Source organism: Pelodiscus sinensis, chromosome 3 (assembly GCF_052426305.1).
Source record: "Pelodiscus sinensis isolate ZL-2025 chromosome 3, ASM5242630v1, whole genome shotgun sequence".
In the NCBI taxonomy this organism is placed as follows: Eukaryota; Metazoa; Chordata; order Testudines; family Trionychidae; genus Pelodiscus; species Pelodiscus sinensis.
In genome coordinates this window covers 188,290,749-188,308,982 of record NC_143054.1, presented here as the reverse complement: position 1 = coordinate 188,308,982, position 18,234 = coordinate 188,290,749, and the positions used below count along the sequence as shown (strand labels likewise).

General features: G+C 41.3%; 1 protein-coding gene across 2 annotated transcripts in view; it reads left to right on the top strand.

Annotated features, from left to right (window-relative positions):
* Nucleotides 1-18,234, top strand: part of COMMD1 (copper metabolism domain containing 1) — a 110,049-nt gene that overhangs the window by 46,892 nt on the left and 44,923 nt on the right. The window contains exon 3 of one of the 2 annotated variants that reach the window (XM_075925619.2): nt 3,154-9,272. The exons of the other annotated variant lie outside the window; for it this stretch is intronic. Coding sequence (XP_075781734.1) covers nt 3,154-3,168 — 15 coding nt within the window. The 3' untranslated portion in view covers nt 3,169-9,272. Of the gene's footprint in view, nt 1-3,153; nt 9,273-18,234 lie in introns of those variants that run through there. 2 annotated transcript variants of the gene reach the window in all.

Sequence of the window (18,234 nt, the reverse complement as noted above, 5' to 3'; positions counted from 1 at the left end):
GATAGAGAACATCATTCAGAAGGGCTGCCTTTCACCAACATGAAATCCACACAGTTTTTAAAGACTGAGTTTGAAGACTGAGTTTGTCTTTATAAGCAAATTTATTGTAAATTTTTACAAAACATATTGTGGAGCTGCATGAAACTCTGCAACTAAATCACATAATCTGGCGGGCCAGCCTGAATAAGGCCAGCCTGTTCTGCAACCTTATTAACTAAGTTCTAGTCCATTGTTTCTCAACTAGGGATGTTAAAATGTGTTTATTTGTGTAAACATTTATCCCCTGAATTTTTCAGCAGTTGCATGTTTACATGGGGTGGGAGGGGAGGTGGGAGCCGGTGCTTGTGGGGAGCTGGTTTGAAAGCCATCTTCCTGCGAGCACTGGCTCTTGTTTCCAGGCTCCCGCTTGCCCTTCTCCCCCTATGAGCTGCCTCTGTGGGAGGAAGCCAACTCCCTGTGGGAAATCTCCACAGGAGACTTAAAAACTGACTCCCTGCATGTACCTGCTCCCGCCTTTCCTCTCCTCCCTGCTCCCCCCCCCCCCCAACCTCTGATACAGAGGCAGGGGGAAGGGCACTGCGTGTAACCAGAAGTGTTAACCAATGAACCCAGGCTCATTAGTTAACCATGTTACTTGAATACATGTTCACATCCATAGTCTCAAGCTTTTTTATATCAGGGACTGGCTTGCTGTCTCCCTAAACTATGTCAGGGAAATATCAGGGACATCCTACAGACTCTATGAAACAGCAGTTAATGATGGGCAGGAGGCACAGGGAGGCAGGAGGAAGAGGAGTGGACTTGCGGACTGCTGGTGGGCAAGAGGCACAGGGGCAAAAGGTGAGCCAGGTGTGTGTGTGGCGGGGTGGGGGGGGGGGCAATGACCATGGATGTGTCATTGAGAAACACTGTTCTAGTCTGGTCACTACCTAGACTTTAGAGCAGGCATGTTCCAACAGTCCGGCCCCCTCTGTGCTTACCAAATGGAGAGTTAACCTGGCTGTGGTTAAACTTCAGATTTAAATGGTCATGTAGTTAAAGCCTGGGTAGGTAGATCTGAAATGTTGGAAGAAGTACATTTATAGACCCAGTCTTCCGGTGATCAATATGGACAGGGTCAAAGCAAACTTGATCTGATGGATTAAACCACAGGCACAAACTTCATGGATGCTCCAGGGTAGGAACAGCCATGAAGAAAAATTAGCAGTGCTCATCACCCACCAGCAGCCAGCTCCTCCCCCCACCCCCGCATCCTCATACATACACCTAGCTCACCTTTTACCCTAGCACCTTTTACCCACCAGCAGCCCGCTAGTCAACTTCTCTTCTTTTCTGTGCCTCCTTCCCATCACTAACCGCTGTTTCACAGTCTGTAGGATGTGCCTGGAGAGAAAAGGAGAGGGTGTGGGATGTGCTTGGGAGAGGAGGTGGGAAGAGATGAAGTATGGCAGACGCTTGGGGTTGGAGTGGGTCAGGGCGTGAGGTGAGGAGAGGATGTTGAGCAATCCCTGGCTAGAGGGGAAGTTGGTGCCTGTGGATTAAACAACCAAATAGTTAATATAGTTCCTGTGGCTAACAGCAAATGTGCAGTTGCAGTGGATTAAACAACCAACTCCTTAATATTGTTCCTGTGATTAACAGCTAATGTGCACATTCAGTAGATTGCACTTCCTGTTTAGTAACTGCCTGCTTGCTCATTGAAGATATAGTACTTTACACTCAGATTGTGTATACAGAGTGCTGTATTTCTAGCTCTTGAGAGTCCAGATAGCCCCTTTCTGGTGTGACACATCTTCACTAAAAGAACATATCAGTCAGTAGTCACGTTTGGAGCTGAATAAACTTTTTACATTACAAATGTCTTTCATAAAACTGTACATGTGAGGGGTTTTGTTTGTAAAATAACATATCTCTGGAATTAGTAAATATTAAAGGGTTGAGGGATCTAACACTTAACTAACCTTGATAACTTACTTTTCGCTCTCTCCCTCCCCCCCAAAAAAAATTTCTCTCTGATTTTGCAACACAAAGGATTGGAAATGTTCTTTATTGGCAGCCTGTACAAAGCAAATCCAAGGTGATGGTTTTCTTTGTGATTTTGTTAGTTGTGCTCTATCTTAGTCTGTCAACATTCTTGGGAACATTCTGGGTATCTAAATTTACAAGAAATTGTCTCTTAGGCAACTCAACAAAGAATTCTTCTTGCAAATGTGAATGCTTTTCACATGGATGAGCAGGCATTCTGAGATTATAGGGATGGCCTGGCCAAATATGAAAAGAGCATTTTACCAGGCAACCAACCTTCCCACATCCTGGTAGCTACACCAATCAGAAGTGGCCCAGCAGGGCCCTGGTGTACTAGTTTCTGAAATGACATTAGTAGGTGTGAGTGTGTGTGTGTGAATTGTGTAAACAGAATTGTTACAGGTTTTGCTGCAGGGAAAGGTGGGAGGAGTGATCAAGTTTGGAAAGCTAACGGTTAGTAAAAAGAATTATTACGTGGTATTTGGAAAGCTAGTGGTGAATTAGGAAAATACCTATAATTCAACCCCTTCCTCCACTTCCTAAACTCCTTTGCATTGTATTCACCCTGTGTAAATATTAAGGAAGGTGTACTTTTTTTTTATAAAATCTAGAAATACTAGAAAATATTTGGGAAGAAACTAGGCCCCTTTTTAAGGAGAGAGAATGAGAACTGTAAAGGTTGAACCTCTCTAGTCCGGCACTCTCTGGTCCAGAAACATTCATGGTCCAGCATGAATTTAGTTAGCCCAGGGGCGGGGAACCTCAGGCCTGGGGTCTGGATGTGGCCTCTAGCTTGCCTGGATCTGGCCCCTGAAGCTCAGGGCTTCCCCCATCCCTGCCTGCTCCAGCCCCCACTGTGGGGCTGGAGCACAAAAAATCTACTAGTCTTGGCCCCCTGGTCTGCGAGGGGAATGTGAGGAGTGTCTTTCTCCTTCTCATTCATGAGCCACATCAGTAAGGGTTTGGTTTTTTTATTTTTGCTTCTCACTTGTGTGCGGCCCCCGACTGATTTTTCTGTGGGTCAGTGACCGCCAATCCAAAAAAGGTTCACTAAACCTGAGTTGGTTGGATGTCCACTTACCATAGGTATGGCCAAGTTCCTCACAGCAAATTAATCTCTTGTTGCAGAGATGGCGCATATGACATCAAGTGCCAACAATGCCTTTCTGCCATGTATACTGGCCAAACCAGTCTTTCTGTGATAAAGGATTAATGGACACAAATCAGTCACCAGGAATAGTAACACAGGTAAACCTGTAGGGAACATTATAACCTCTCTGGACATTCGATAATGGATTTAAAAGTATCTATTCTTCTACAAAGGGTTTTTAAATCACCTAATTACAGAGGGATACTGCTGAACTAGAATTCCTTGACAGATTTGACACTATCAACTTGGGCTTGAATAAAGATATTAACTGGTTAACGCACTACAAAGGCAATTTCCCCTGGCCTTGAAATTCGCATTTACACATCACAAGCTATGAATCGGACAAATCTGGCCTGACTCAATTAGCATCATTAGCACTGGTCCTACAATTTACAGGTAATTGTTTTGCTATTATATGTTTTCTGGTTTCTCTAATTTCCACTCCAACTCATCTGCTGAAGTGGGTTTTACCCACAAAAGCTCATAATATATTTATTAGTCTTTAAGGTGCCACACGACTGCTTGTTGTTTTTAAAATGATAGAATAACACAGCTATCCCTCTGAGACTATGTAACAATGAAGTTAAAATCTTTAAATGTCTGCTTCTCTTCTACTTTATGGGTGTGTCTAGACTGGCAAGATTTTGCGCAAAAGCAGTTGCTTTTGCACAAAAACTTGCCAGCTGTCTACATTGGCCGCTTGAATTTGCGCAAGAGCACTGACGTTCTAATGTAAAAATTCAGTGCTTTTTGAGCAAATATTTTAACACTTCCACTCAGGGATAAGCCCTCTTGCACAAGAATACTTGCGCAAGAGGGCCAGTGTAGACAGGAACCTTAATTTTTTGTGCAAGAAAGCCCGATGGCTAAAATGGCCATCGGAGCTTTCTTGTGCAAAAGTGCTTCTAGACTGGGCACGGATGCTTTGGCACAAAAGCACTTTTTGTGCAAAAGCATCCTTGCCAATCTAGATGCTCTTTTGTGGAAATACTTTTAACTGAAAAGTTTTTCCGTTAAAAGTATTTCCGCGAAATCATGCCAGTCTAGATGCAGCCCATAGATTTAATTTTCAGCAGGTGACTGGTGGAATTTGGACAGAACATTTGTATGCTTATTTTTAGAATTGTGCATCTGCAGGTATAGTTGTTTCATTAGTATGTGCAAATTCAATAACGCATTTGCATACTGGTCTTTTCCTCCTTTTTCTGAAAACGTGGCCTACTCTGTCAACTGCATAATTAAGCCACCCCAATGAGCAGTAACTGTGTTGGCAGGAGCATGGCACTGCAACGTTAAAAGTACGTTGTGGGACTGAGTCCTTGTGTATGCTACCAAATTTTGTCATCAAAAACTGCCTTTTGGCAACTCAGCAGTGAGAGTGTACACTCTGCAGTGCTACTTTGGTGGGGAGGGGGGAGCCTGGTTTCAGTGACAAAAATATTTCCTCTCCCCTTATTATCAATAAAGAGCCTATATAGACACTGCTGTTTGTTTTTTCTACAGAACTGGCTTCTGTCATTATCCCACAATGCCTGCCCTGATCACTCTGCTCAGCGTTATGATCTTTGCTGCCCTCCAGGCATGCGCCTTTCTCTTTTCAAAGCTTGAGGAAGTATCTGGCAGCTGTGTGTGCTGCTTGTTTGGGGAACCAAGAGCCAAATCATTGGACTGCTCCTGTTCTGTCCTGCACTAGGAATAAAAGGGAGAGAGAAATTGCTCTGCTGCTTTGACGTTCCTTAGCGTGGCGAGCTCACAGAGCTACTTATGAAGCCACTCCTAGTAGCTGAGGAGCTTGTGAGAGCACTCGGAGGGAATCCCAAGGTGCACAGTGATCATCTCCACCTTCCCACAAGGCTGCACTGTGGATTACATACCCACAGTGCTCTGCTGACACTGTTTATGGGGGTGCCCCCAGTGTGGACATGATCTGTCAACAGAGGGAGCAAGTGTGAACACCCTCTGGAAAGTTTTGTTTTTTCGACTTTTAAGTTTTGTCAACTAAACTTGGTAGTGTAGACAAGGTCTAAGAGTCAACCCTACTGGAGTACATGTGTTCAGCTCTAATGTACATTTGGGAAAACACTGAGAAATATTGAATTGAATATTTTAAAGGTTCTACTCATCTATAATATCTCACATGGATGGTCTTTGCTGTTTAAACTTGTTTTAATATAAACATTGTCTAGTTCAGTTGCAGAGCATTTCAACTAACTGTATTCTGTATTATTAGTGATAACTTTTATAAAAATGATTCAATCAATTCACTAGGCCCCAAATTTATCCTAATTATTCTTGTATGTTTGATATTCAAAGACAGCTGCTACCTAAAGGAAATTGAGGCAGACTTCCATAGCACTCACCTACTGTTGGAGTCTCAACTCTTGAGGAAGCTTTCGAATGCTGTGTGCATGGATTTGGACACAAAAACATAGTGAATAACAAAACAGTTTTATTTGTTGATTTGAACGAGCAGCCTTGCCTGTTTCCCTTACTCTCTTCGATCATACAAGAGTTTAATAAAATGTTTACATATACAGCATCTTCTAGCCACCAATCTCAGTGAAACTCATTGAGAACTAGTAATAAATTAAGCATCACTGCACTGTCTGAGGGAGGGAACTATTATTTTTCCCATTGCAGATAAGGAAAACTGAAGAATAGATTATGTAACTGCCTTGCCCAGGGTCATACTTGAATAAAATCCAGGAGTCCTGACTTCTAGATGTGGCTTTGAACTGCTCACCTGCCCTTGTTTTCTATTCCAAATGTGACTGGGTACTGCAAATGTATCTGTTATTACTTCTGTTAACACCTTCAGAAAAACCCTTACTGCATTCCTTTCCCCCATTCTTTTTCTTGTTTCTTTATTTCTTAACATATATAGGTACAGTCTATTTGAAGTGCAATGTCCCTTGTCCTCTCTGTGGGGGTAGAGACACATTTTGTTTTTTTTAGAAGTAGTTGTGCTTCGGTGATTGAAGATTTGAAAGAGAACTTTTCTGGGCAGGATGCTGAGGTGCTAAGTTCTCCTCTTTTGGGGAAAGCTCTTGTTTTTAATTTTAAATCCATTTTCAGAATACTTTAGTGATATGATTGGTGCCATTTTCCAACAGCAAAACGGGGCGGGGTTACTCCTAGTTCAAATCCAGGACCAATTATACATAAAAAGTTTTAATATGTACTTACATTCTGAAGTTCCTTCCAGAGCATCTAATTCTTCTGTCTGAGCCTAGATTTCTGGCTAGGACTTGGGCTCCGGTAATGCAGAGCAGGATTAGGGTTGTCTTTCTAGTCAGCCATCATCAGCTTCCTGAGGCCCCCTCTTCCCCCTCAAAAAATCCTAGCTCTCGGGGCATCTCCTCTCTGGTATCCTTCTGTTCATCTAATGATGGGTTGGGTAGGTTGTCCTTGGTGCTGGAGGAGACCATGGGTAGCAGGTCCCAGACAGTACCTGGGATGAGTCATACTGTAGTGAAGAATTTTGTTCATTTCACCAGCAAACAGACTGAACATATGTCTCCTGCAGGATTGCTTAATGTTATCCCTCATTTCAGGATACTTCGTTTTGAGCTGCTGGATCTTTATCTGGCCCTGGTTGCTGTTCCAGCCATGATTCCTCACACACACCTGCTTTGCTATGCCCACAAAAAGTCCTTATTCCTGTTGCTGGCCACAGAGCTTTCTCAACCAACTTCTCCCAGATGGTAGTGAGATCCAGAGCCTCAGCCCAGCTTCAGGCAGCTGTGATGTTGTGGGGCTTTTGGAGTGCTGTCAAAATTATATCACCAGAATAATAATATAATGAGGTCTAGAAATAAAGGGGGCAAAATCTGTCTCTTCACCACCTTTTAAAAGGGAGAAGGGCAGTCCTGGAAACTTTACACCGGAGCAGAGAAAGAGCAGCCAAGTAAATGGACAAGTCAGTGACTGTCAACCTGAAAAGCACGGTCACAGAGCTGTTGGAAGCAAGCAAAAAATGGTGTACAGCAATTCCATGCACATGAATAAAAGACCAAACTAATCTATTTCAAAGAGAACCCATTTCACTTTGCAAGAAGACTCTAATAGGGATGTGGAAGGTTAAGTGGTAAGCATCACCCTTAATAGGTGATACTTACTGTTCCAGTTAACGGGTAACTAGTGGGGGTTGGAGCAGCTCTCTGCTCCATCCCTGCTGGGGTCCTGCCACAGAAAGGGGCTGCTCTTGTCGGGAGTAGCCTCTGCTCACGGTGGGCCCAGATGCTCTGCAGGCAGAAGCTGCTCCAGCATCTAGAACAGTCTCTGTCTGTGGGGAGCCTGGCTAAGAAAGGTTAAACTCCACTGGTGCAAATCACATCTTTCCTTGTCTGCACTTGGAGTGTCACTGGTGTAGCCACAGCAGTTGCTGACCACCAGTTCCTGGAACTGGGACAGATCGCCACTTGTAGTTTGGCTTTTGAGCCTCATAGGAATTTGTAGGACTTCTGGTAATCAGTAAATATTTTTTACATGTAAACTCATCATATTTGATCACTGACAGATGTTCAGTGTTAAATCTATTATGCCATATTTATAGACTCACTTTGAAAAGCAGAACCTCACTTTAAGGTACTGTAAAATTTAGGAGCTCAACATATTTGGTCTTCAGTAGTGTATGAGGCATGGCAGATCATCAGTGCTGTGTATCATGTTCAGAAGCAATAACCTTTTTTAGAAAATTACATTTTTGCTCAAAGTAGTCATTTAAATAATCTGTGGTTAATTTTAAATCACCTGCTTTTATTGCTTTTATGGAAATGGAGCACTTTAATTTCCCGATATCATGGTGCTTAGAGAGATTGCTCTGAAGTAGGACTGTTTGTGAAAAACATGAATGTGATCAAATTTAATTAGATTGGAACCTGATTCTGCTTACAGATATTTTGTTTGTATGTTGGGAACAAATGGACAGCACTTGAAAAACTCTTCTTTATAGTGCAAAGCATTGTGGATATTTGCATTGAACACTTGACCCACCTGTTGTCTGTTCACTTTGCATGTACCTACAGTCAGATAACTCTTTCCTCTCTTATCTGTGTTTGGATATTTACTGTTTGTTCCACCTGCAGTAAAACAGCTAACATTTAAAAAAAATATTTCTGATACTCTATCAGAATACTTCAATAATTTGTCAATATCTGCTTCTTTCATAAGCCAGTGTCTCGTATCAAAATTATTATTGAATTTAGATAAAATTGATGTACAGATGTACTTTGCATCTCCATTATTCATCACATCACTGGCAGTTAAAGATGTTTCATTCCCCTTCTTCCTCTGATGAATCTGTATTGGCCACTATGGGTGTGTCTACATAGCAAATGGAATTGCTGTATAGACAGGCGCTCACATAGTTATTCCGAAATAACTATGCGAGCGTCTACACATCAATTCTGTTATTTCAAAATAATTTCAAAATGACAGATGGCTTATTCCAACTTCTGTAAACCTCTTTGTACGAAGAATATCACCTATTCTAGAATAGCTATTTTGAAATAAGGAGTGTGTACATGCTCCACTGCTGCTATTTCAAAATAGCCCCTCACTAAGGCCATTCTAAGTTATTTCTTCTTGGGCTCTAAAGCGAGATAGCACATCTACACTATAGGGAAGCCTCAAAATTAGTCCAGTGCAGGGTTCCAGATGTGCTATTTCAAAATAAGCTATTTTGGAATAACTTACCTTTCTGGAATCTTCATTTCCTAACTTTGGAGTGTTTGACTATGGAAATTTAATGTTCTTTTCATATAGTTTTTTAAAAATGTAGTGTATGCAGTTACCTAGTTTATGAAAAATTCAAAATTTGATAATCCTAGTCTTTACTAAAAGTACCAACATGTTTTCTTTTTGATACAGAAAAAATCTTACTTTTGGGAAAGCCTGGCCTAGTTTACCTGGTGTTTAAGTATCTTCCACATCAGGATGTTTTAAAAAGTTAATTGTGTTAACTGATATTCAATTTGAGCTCTCTGCTGTGATGGGAAATATATTTGATTTGTCATACAGAGAAGGTATTCACATAACAGAGCTACTCTACTGTCTGGTTTTTTTTATCTGTCTGGTTTCTAACTGAATTTTCTTGGGGGGGGGGAAAAAAAAAAAAAAAAAACCTAACAATGTACATAAGGAAAGAAGATTCAGATCCCAGAAAGGTATTTATTTGACTTGAGCCTTCTGTGTGCACAGATGAACATTTACTTATAGTTAAAGACATTTATTTAAGGATTATATGCAAATAAATGAAGAACACTTTTGAAATGTATAAGCCACAGGAGAAGACATTGCTGGGACAACTGTAGCCAAAGAAAATTCAAGATGAGGGTGTTTAGAAAGGAAATATTAACCCTTCCTTGAGCATAGCATGGGAAATAGTTTAGAAGCCCTTCTTTCCCTAGTAACATCTTCCTAGTCCATCCGCTGACCTGACTTTAAGTGTTATAATATGCCAAGAATCTAGTACTTTTATATAAAAATAAATATATAAAACAAATTTTAGAAAATATATAAAATATCTAGCTTAATCTTTTCTTTGTAGCTTCCATTTTCCACTTTCCCTGTGACAAACATGGAACTAGCATGTAAAAATGTAATCATTTTATAAACAGTGTATGTGACCTAGTCAGTGATATCCAATTATTGTGTAACTAGGATTCAAATTCAGTAGTGTTGTGATGGGTAGCGGTCACAGAAAGCCTCTTCAGGGTGCTGACAAAGCCACTGACACTCGCCTTCCTGCTCTCTGGGGCTTCTTACCATCTTGTCCTGCTGAGCCAACTCACTTGGTCTCCGCCAGTCAGGGCACAGAGCAGAGATACTGCCTCTGCCACCTTTCCTCCAAAGAGCAATACAGACACTGAAACTTTTCAGGTCCAAGGAAAATGCAGTTTTGGGCTCACCTTCCAGGGAGACCATTCCCTGGGGAAGGGAGGGGAGATGGAGTGAGAAGGGTGGAGCCTCAGAGAAGGGGCAGGGCAGGAGACAGGGCAAGGGTATTTGAGTTTGAGGTAGATCCTGGATTGCACTTAAATTCAAAAAGTGATTCTGTGCTTTAAACAGTTGGCGAGAGAGAGAGAGAAGAATCTTTCATGCAGGTGGCCTCTGAGACCAGATCTAATGATTTGAAAATAATGTTTCAAATACATCTTCTGTAAGAGAAGCAATTATGGAACGAGTTAGCTTTAAATGCTTTCTTGAGAGGAATGTAAAGGCTTCATTCAGTATTAACTGCAAAAACATTGATAATTCATGTGTTAGAAAAAACTAGCTTGAATGCAAAAGCTAATGGAAGAACACTGATGCACAGTACTTGCACTGAAATCAAGGGCAGTACTTTTCTTTTGAGAGCAGAATGGGAAGACAACATATATTTTCAAGGTGTCATGAATTTTGTTGTTTTATCTCATTTTGGCTTTAATGTATTTCTATTTTGGACATATCTGCACATGAGGACAGAATTGCTTTCATTACTGTCCACTGGCATAATAGTACCTTGTGATTCCAAATAAGAGGATGTTCCCTGTCTCTAGGATCCTATTCTTAGGATGGGTGCATGCTTTTTTTTTTTTTTCTTTCATCCAGGTCCATACTTTGCAAATTTTCTGGCTGTCCCACTAAACTCTGCAGTCAGATCACTCTGTAGAACCTAAGAGATCGTGGCTGTCTGCTTCTGCATTGCTACCCATTTTTACATTTCTGTTCAGGGAGCTGAAGGTGGATCTAGAAAGAGGTTTCCTTGCATACTGTCTTGTTAGATCCGTACTAGGAGAATCGAATAGGGGCTGTTAGGTCATCTGAACAACATGTTTTGTGTGGGTTGGTGCCGGGGGTGTGTGTGTGTTTGTTTGTTTTTTTATTTTTTTGCTGCTTAGGAAAATAACTCTAATTAGGCCGACAAATTGCTCCGTTAACACACAGTCTTTGATTCCACTAGGCCTCTTCCTTTCTTTGCGACTCCATCTTTGATGCATGTAGAACGTGATCATGGAGTAGCCACAGGAGGGTGTGATCATATCTGAGTGAAGAACTGGTATGCTGAAGTGGATGCAAAATTCATAAACAACGGTTAAGCTATTTTAGAACAACCAAAAGACACAATCCCATAAAGACCTGCTACCCTAGCACTCTGGAATCTTGTTCCTTACCCTCTTCTGAACAGGATGAGAAAAGTCCCTTCCACTTCTTTCAGTGATAGATTCTTCCTCCTCTTTCTCTTTGTTTGTTAAATTTGCTTTCATAGCATTTTTTCCTGGATCAAACAGATGGGGAATACTGAGCTCTATAAGTTCAACTCAGAAGTGAACACATAATTCAACAAATTCCTTCTTCCTACCTGCCCAGTCTTCTCAGAATGAACGACTTGTAAATATTAAATGTGTTTAAAGTCCTTTTTTCGTTCAGAAGTTGAGAAAGTTGACGTTTGTTTTGAAAGTTGCAAAACTACTATTACTGGATGGGCAACGGACTTCTTTTACCCGTTTACAAGCCAGTCACATATCAGTGTAGAACACTGCTAGTGAGATGCTAGAGGGTTCATGACTTCCTGGGCTATGAGACTGAAGCCTCCACTTTCAAGTGTAATATGGTGATGGTGTGGCTCACTATGCAAACGTCCATAAAACAATGTCAGCTAGATCTCTCTGCATCTCGGGATTTCTTTCTCGGTGTTCAAGTGCCACAATAAAGACATTTTTCCATCTGTTGCTGCTTATTACATCCATATTGGCTAGATGTGAAATGCTACATTATGTATGACAAGATTACTCATTAGAAATCTCTGTTGGTGCCTTTTCTTCTCCCATCTACATCCTTTCCCTAGGCAAAATGCCTTTATATTCTTATACCTGTCCCCTGTTTCTCTTTTACATCTCACTCTACAAATGTCTCTTTATGGAGGAGCTTATGTCTCATGTGCAGGGATTGATGGATAGACTATTTGTTAGCTTCCTTGCTGTTAGCAGGAGTGATTATGCTGTATAATCTTGATTTTTCTCTAGTGGTAAGTAAAAGAAGGAAGGATGTACTGCAAAAGCAATCCCAAATGAGTAATATCTTTGCTTCCCTATTTCATTTTACTCCAGCTACAAATAACACCATCTGTAACATTATCCTAGTTCTCAACTGATCCTGAATTTGTCCTCTTTCTCCAGTTTTAGATGTGATGTTATGTTTCTATTGAAAGTTGCATCCGTTTGTCCTTTGGACTTTAGGTTTTTTAAACAAATTTAAAATTGGATATAATGCAAGGTAATATAGTTTGTGAGTAAAATTACACCTTTGAAATATGTCTACATTAAAGCAGCGGGAAGATGAATAATTATTTTTCAAATTAGGTATAGACGAGAAAATATTTTTAATTTGACAGGTACTAATGAAACAAAACCCTCAAGTACAAATGGATCAAGTATCACTAATAAATACTTACTGTGCAATTCTGCATCCAGAGACTTAAATTATACTTGCCTCTTCAAACTCTGTATCAAATCTGTTGTGCCCTTTACCTTTTTAATGCTATTCTATCTTTTTTGTTGCTTTGACTGGGATATTATCTTACTGCCTGTATTAATTGTTGCTAAATGTAAAACTTTTGTGTGTCTTCAGAATTCTGAAACAATAACTGAATGCTTAATTTTTAAATGAATTTATCTTCATTATTTCTGAAGTAAAGCTTTTAATGTTGTCTCACGTTACTTTCTTATAAACATACTAGGGAATTGCAATCTTGATGCAGCTACTATAATGTGGGTGCAAAACTAGTTGGAAAACCATTACCAAATAGTAATTATCAGTGGTTTACATTCATGCTGGAAGGCCATAACAAGTGGTGGGACCAGGAGCCCAGCATGCTGGGAGCTAGGCTGCCTGGTGTAGCAGGGAAGAGGGGCGGGACAGGAAGGGAAGTGGGGTTGGCAGCATGAGGGGGGACTAGCTGTGAAGTCAGTGGCCAGTCCAAGGTTGGAGGAACGGTAGCAGGGGGGCCAGATATGACTGCCCCTGGTCTGGCAAAATCCCTCATCCAGGACCGGTCAGGTCCCGAGGGTGCCAGACCAGGGAGCTCCAGTCTGTGCTTGTAAAATGTGATGTAAGAATTTTTCATAGTGAGGAACCAGGGATTTGACTCTTGTTTTTGAATCTCTCTCATATATCACATAGAACAATGTTGCTGAAAGTGCACCGCGAAACCACTTTGAGAAACACATTAACTGGCCATCTCAGTTTGTTTATTTACTGGTGCTGCAGCCATGGAGCCTCGCGTCTCCCATTGGGCCAGGCCACCGCTTCCCGCTGCTCCGCTTGGCTGCAAAGAGCGAAACGGAGCCAGTGGGAACTGCGAGGCTCCATGGCCACAGCATCAATAAATAAACTAACCGTAGCAGCCAGTTAATGTGTTTCTCAAAGAGGTTTACGGATCACTTTAGGAAATACTGATCTAGAAGATACTAGCAGTCAGGAGTGAAAATAACTTATATGTCTTACCAGTATCAGCCCACCCTTCGGTGCTGTCTGGCTTACACTGCCTGGGGCTGATTAAAGGGCCTGAGACTCCAGTCACTTCCATAGTAGTAGTGTGGTAGAGGTTGGTGCCCCTTTTAAATTTCTGGGCGCTGGAACAGTTACCCTCCCCCCCCCCCATCCTCTCTCCTTCACTAGCAGCACTTTAATGTTAGCTTAGCCATTTTCTTATTGCTTTCACCTCTGATAGCAATAGGAAAGTAGAGTGAAATTTTCATCCCTTGTTGTTCTGGGCTGAATCTATTTTGTGTGTTTCCTGCACTGCAGGTTAACTCTATTCAATGGCTATTTAATTATGTATGTGCTAAGTGATTTTTTTTCATTTAATAAACCAAAAAGCCGCTGCAAATCAAATATCTATTCTTTAACAGAAGACTGGATTTTCTATACATGTCTAAGAATTTTAAACTGATGTTGAGAAAGGAGGAAAGGTGCAGTAGGTAAATTTTTGCTTATTGATTTGTTGACTTGAAACAGTCTGAAAAGAAATACCTGAGAAGTTCTGTATTGTAGAGCTGGTGAGATCTTTTCTCTAACCAATAAGAATGAAGGTTATGAATTAATTTTAGCTCTGGCTAATTGCTTTAAAAATTTAGTAATCTGTAACTGGCCGCATAGGATATCAGTTTAGAGTCTAGAACAGTGTTTCCTCAGCTTGAAGAGCCACAGTAGCAAGATTCATTCATAGATCTCCTCCTAACTCATTTCCTTCAACTCCCATTAATAATTTCTAAAAAAAACTTTATTCTGAGATCAGAAGGGTTTCTGAACACAGGATGCTGGCAGACTATAAACTTGAAATGACTGGTTTAGGGAATAAATCATGTATGTCTTGAAAATAAAAGCTATCATGCTGTTTCCCTTTAAATTAATTTATCTAATATTTTCTGACTTCCTATCTCCGTCATATTTAAAAGGAAACTGTCAAGTGACTAGGCCCACATTTTTACTTGAAATAAAGATTGAGTGAGGTGTTTGAGAGCAGAATTCATGTATACTGTTGCTCATTTTAGTCTTGAAGAGATCCAGAATGTTCAGGAACAAAGCAAAAGCTCTTGACTTACTGAAATAGCAGGTAGAGTACAGTATGGCTCACTTCACTGCACAGACTGTATACGTGCACTTGAACAAGCACGCTCTGTTCTCATCCCAGAGGGTAAGTGCTTGAGTGCTCAAAAGAATGTGAATGAAAATACAAACCGCTGATTTAGTTTGATTGTACAAGCACAGTACAAAGGAGTGGGCAGAATTGTTGTGATTATTAGAGTGGCTATCAAAGAGGTCACTAAGCATTGTGGACAGCCAACAAGCAGTTCTGCTTTGTGAAATCTTCAGTCAGGTAATCAATAGAAGCCTATAGTTAAATGTAGAAGAATTTCATTTTATTTGATTAATTTTTAGGAATATCTAAGTACTGCTTGAACTCTCCATGAGCAGGCATGATTTTAGTTAGGCTGATGTTCACTTGTCATGGGTGTGGCCAAGTTTCCTGTGGTCCCAAATGTCTATTTACAGCCCTGGCTCTCAGAGTTTTGTGCTATTATTTAGCTCTGATTTACCCCTAAATATCTTATAAGAGCCCAGTAAGTGGTGAAAGTGTTACTAATGTTCCTGTAGTTCAGCAAAGGCTTATCGGTTAATTGGCTGTCCGCTCTGCTCCTGGGGAGGAGGTTTCCCTGGCACAGCAAACCCTCCTCCCTGGAACCCGGTTGGCAGGGGCTGACAGCCCAACTCCCAGGGAGGCTTTGCTGCAGGCTATATAAAGTTTTGCTTTATACTGCAGAGTGGGTAACTGTGTAACTGCTGATATTTTCAGTGGTTACATACCTATCTCATAGAGCTGGAAGGGACCTCGAGAGGCCGCTGAGTTACCCTGCCCTCACGGCAGGACAAAGTACCATCTCTGACAGATTTGCTCCAGAACCCTTAATGGCCCCCTCGAGGATTGAACTCGCAACCCTGGATTTAGCAGGCTAATGCTCAAACCATAGAATCATAGATCAAAGAATCATAGAACTGGAAGAGACCTCAGAAGGTCATCAAGTCCAGACCCCTGCTCTAGGCAGGACCAATTCCAACTAAATCAACCCAGCCACGGCTTTGTCAAGCCAAGACTTAAACACCTCTAGGGATGGAGACTCCACTACTTCCCTAGGCAACCCATTCTAGTGCTTCACAAACCCTCCTAGTGAAATAGTTTTTCCTAATATCTAACCTAGACCTCTCCCACCACAACTTGATACCATTGCTTCTTGTTCTGCCATCTGTCACTATTGAGAACAGCCTCTCTCCATCCTCTTTGGAACCTCCCTTCAGGAAGTTGAAGGCTGCTATCAAATCCCCCCTCACTCTTCGCTTCTGCAGACTAAACAGACCCAAGTCCCTCAGCCTCTCCTCATAAGTCATATGCTCCAGCCCCCTAATCATTTTGGTTGCCCTCCGCTGGACCCTCTCCAATGCATCCACATCCTTTTTGTAGTGGGGGGCCCAGAACTGGACACAATGCTCCAGATGTTGCCTCACCAAAGCCGAATAAAGGGGAATGATGACATCTCTGGATCTGCTGGCAATGCTCCTCTTAATGCTACCTAATATGCCATTAGCCTTCCTGGCTACAAGCGCACACTGTTGACTCATATCCAGCTTCTCATCCACTGTAACCCCCAGGTCCTTTTCTGCAGAACTACTACTTAACTGGTTGGTCCCCAGCTTGTAACTGTGCTTGGGATTCTTCCGTCCCAAGTGCAGGACTCTACACTTGTCCTTGTTGAACCTCATCAGATTTCTTGTGGCCCAATCCTCCAATTTGTTTAAGTCATTCTGGACCCTATCTCTGCCCTTAAGTATATCTACCTCTCCCCCCAGCTTAGTGTCATCCGCAAACTTTCTGAGGGTGCAATCCATCCCCTCATCCAGGTCATGAATAAAGATATTGAACAAAACCGGTCCTAGAACCGAACCTTGGGGCACTCCACTAGAAACCGACCGCCATCCTGACATCGAGCCATTGATCACTACCCGCTGGGCCCGGCCTTCTAGCCATCTTACCATCCATCTTACCGTCCATTTATCCAATCCACATTCCCTTAACTTGCTGGCAAGAATATTGTGGGAGACCGTATCAAAAGCCTTGCTAAAGTCAAGGTATATAACATCCACTGACTTTCCCATGTCCACCGAGCTAGTTACCTCATCATAGAAGCTAATCAGAGTGGTCAGGCACAACTTGCCCTTTGTGAATCCATGCTGACTATTCCTAATCACTTTCCTCTCATCCACTGAGCTGTCCTTCCCCCATGTATATGGTTGCCCTTTTACAAGATTTTTAACATCCCTAATAACAGCTAGGGTTTGATTACGTAAATTGAAAACTTGCCGTTCACTGCTTGTGAATAACCTGTGGAACAAAAATTATTTACAAAAATCATGTGGTAAATTTGTAGTAAATGGTATCCCTTTGACAAATATGTAAATAGCTCACAGACATGAAATGTGGCTGAATTTCTCAAATTATTCTCACAGATCTGTTGGTTGTACAATATCTTGCATGGACAGTGAGATGCAGTTGAAGATTTCTTGCAGTTACAAACTTTTGACTTTCATTTCTGTGACTATATAATACAGACTACTGCATGCTGAAAGACCAGACTATTTGCTGTACATGTCTGTATGTTTTGCAGGAGATGAAACTGCTGTTTTCATTTCTAATTTCTTTGCCAGCGTGATATCTTGCAGGTGAGGGAATGGTGCTTATTATAATGGCTAATTTGTGTTTGTCAAAACTCTAAGGGCAAACTATTTTTAGATCCTATCTGTAGCACAAATTAACATAGGTGCTTTGAGCCTCTCTCTAGAGAGACATGGATCACTTTCCTGAAAAATACAAATGACATTGCTCCATAAAGTGATTAAATACACATTCAAAGTATTTATTAATATATTCATGGGTCAGCATAGCTGTCACAGGATTCAGGGTTTACATGAGAGATAGTGAAACAAAATTTATTTAGCATAAAGAGAAGCACATTGTAAGAGATGCTGAACAGTGCAATAATGGATGACCCCCTTCTTTTTGCAATAATTGAAATAATTACACTTTTTATATACTGCATGTAGATATTTTTAGTATCACCTAATTAATAAATGGGCTAGCAGAAACTCAGAGGAAGGTCAGCCTTAACAAAACTTACTTAAATCATATAGTAGCAGATTCTATAGACCTGCGTATACATAGGATTTCAAGAACAAATAGCTGGACCTGGTATGTAAACAGAATCAAACCAGAGTAAAGTCATAAGGCTCTGTGTTCTTGTTTGTACTAAGTTAGTTTCCCATGTGCAGGACAGGATTACGCCACTGGGGCTCAGCTGTGATTCTGGGAGCAGAATGGCTTCCAGCTGCACTGTAGAGAATTCAACACAGGCATTGTTGTCTAATAAAACTGTTTGTGCTTGGAGTTTTGTGACAGTTTTCTTATACCAGGAAGGGAGGAGCTGGAGATCAAGGACTTTCTGTGGGGACTGCGGAGCAGAGAG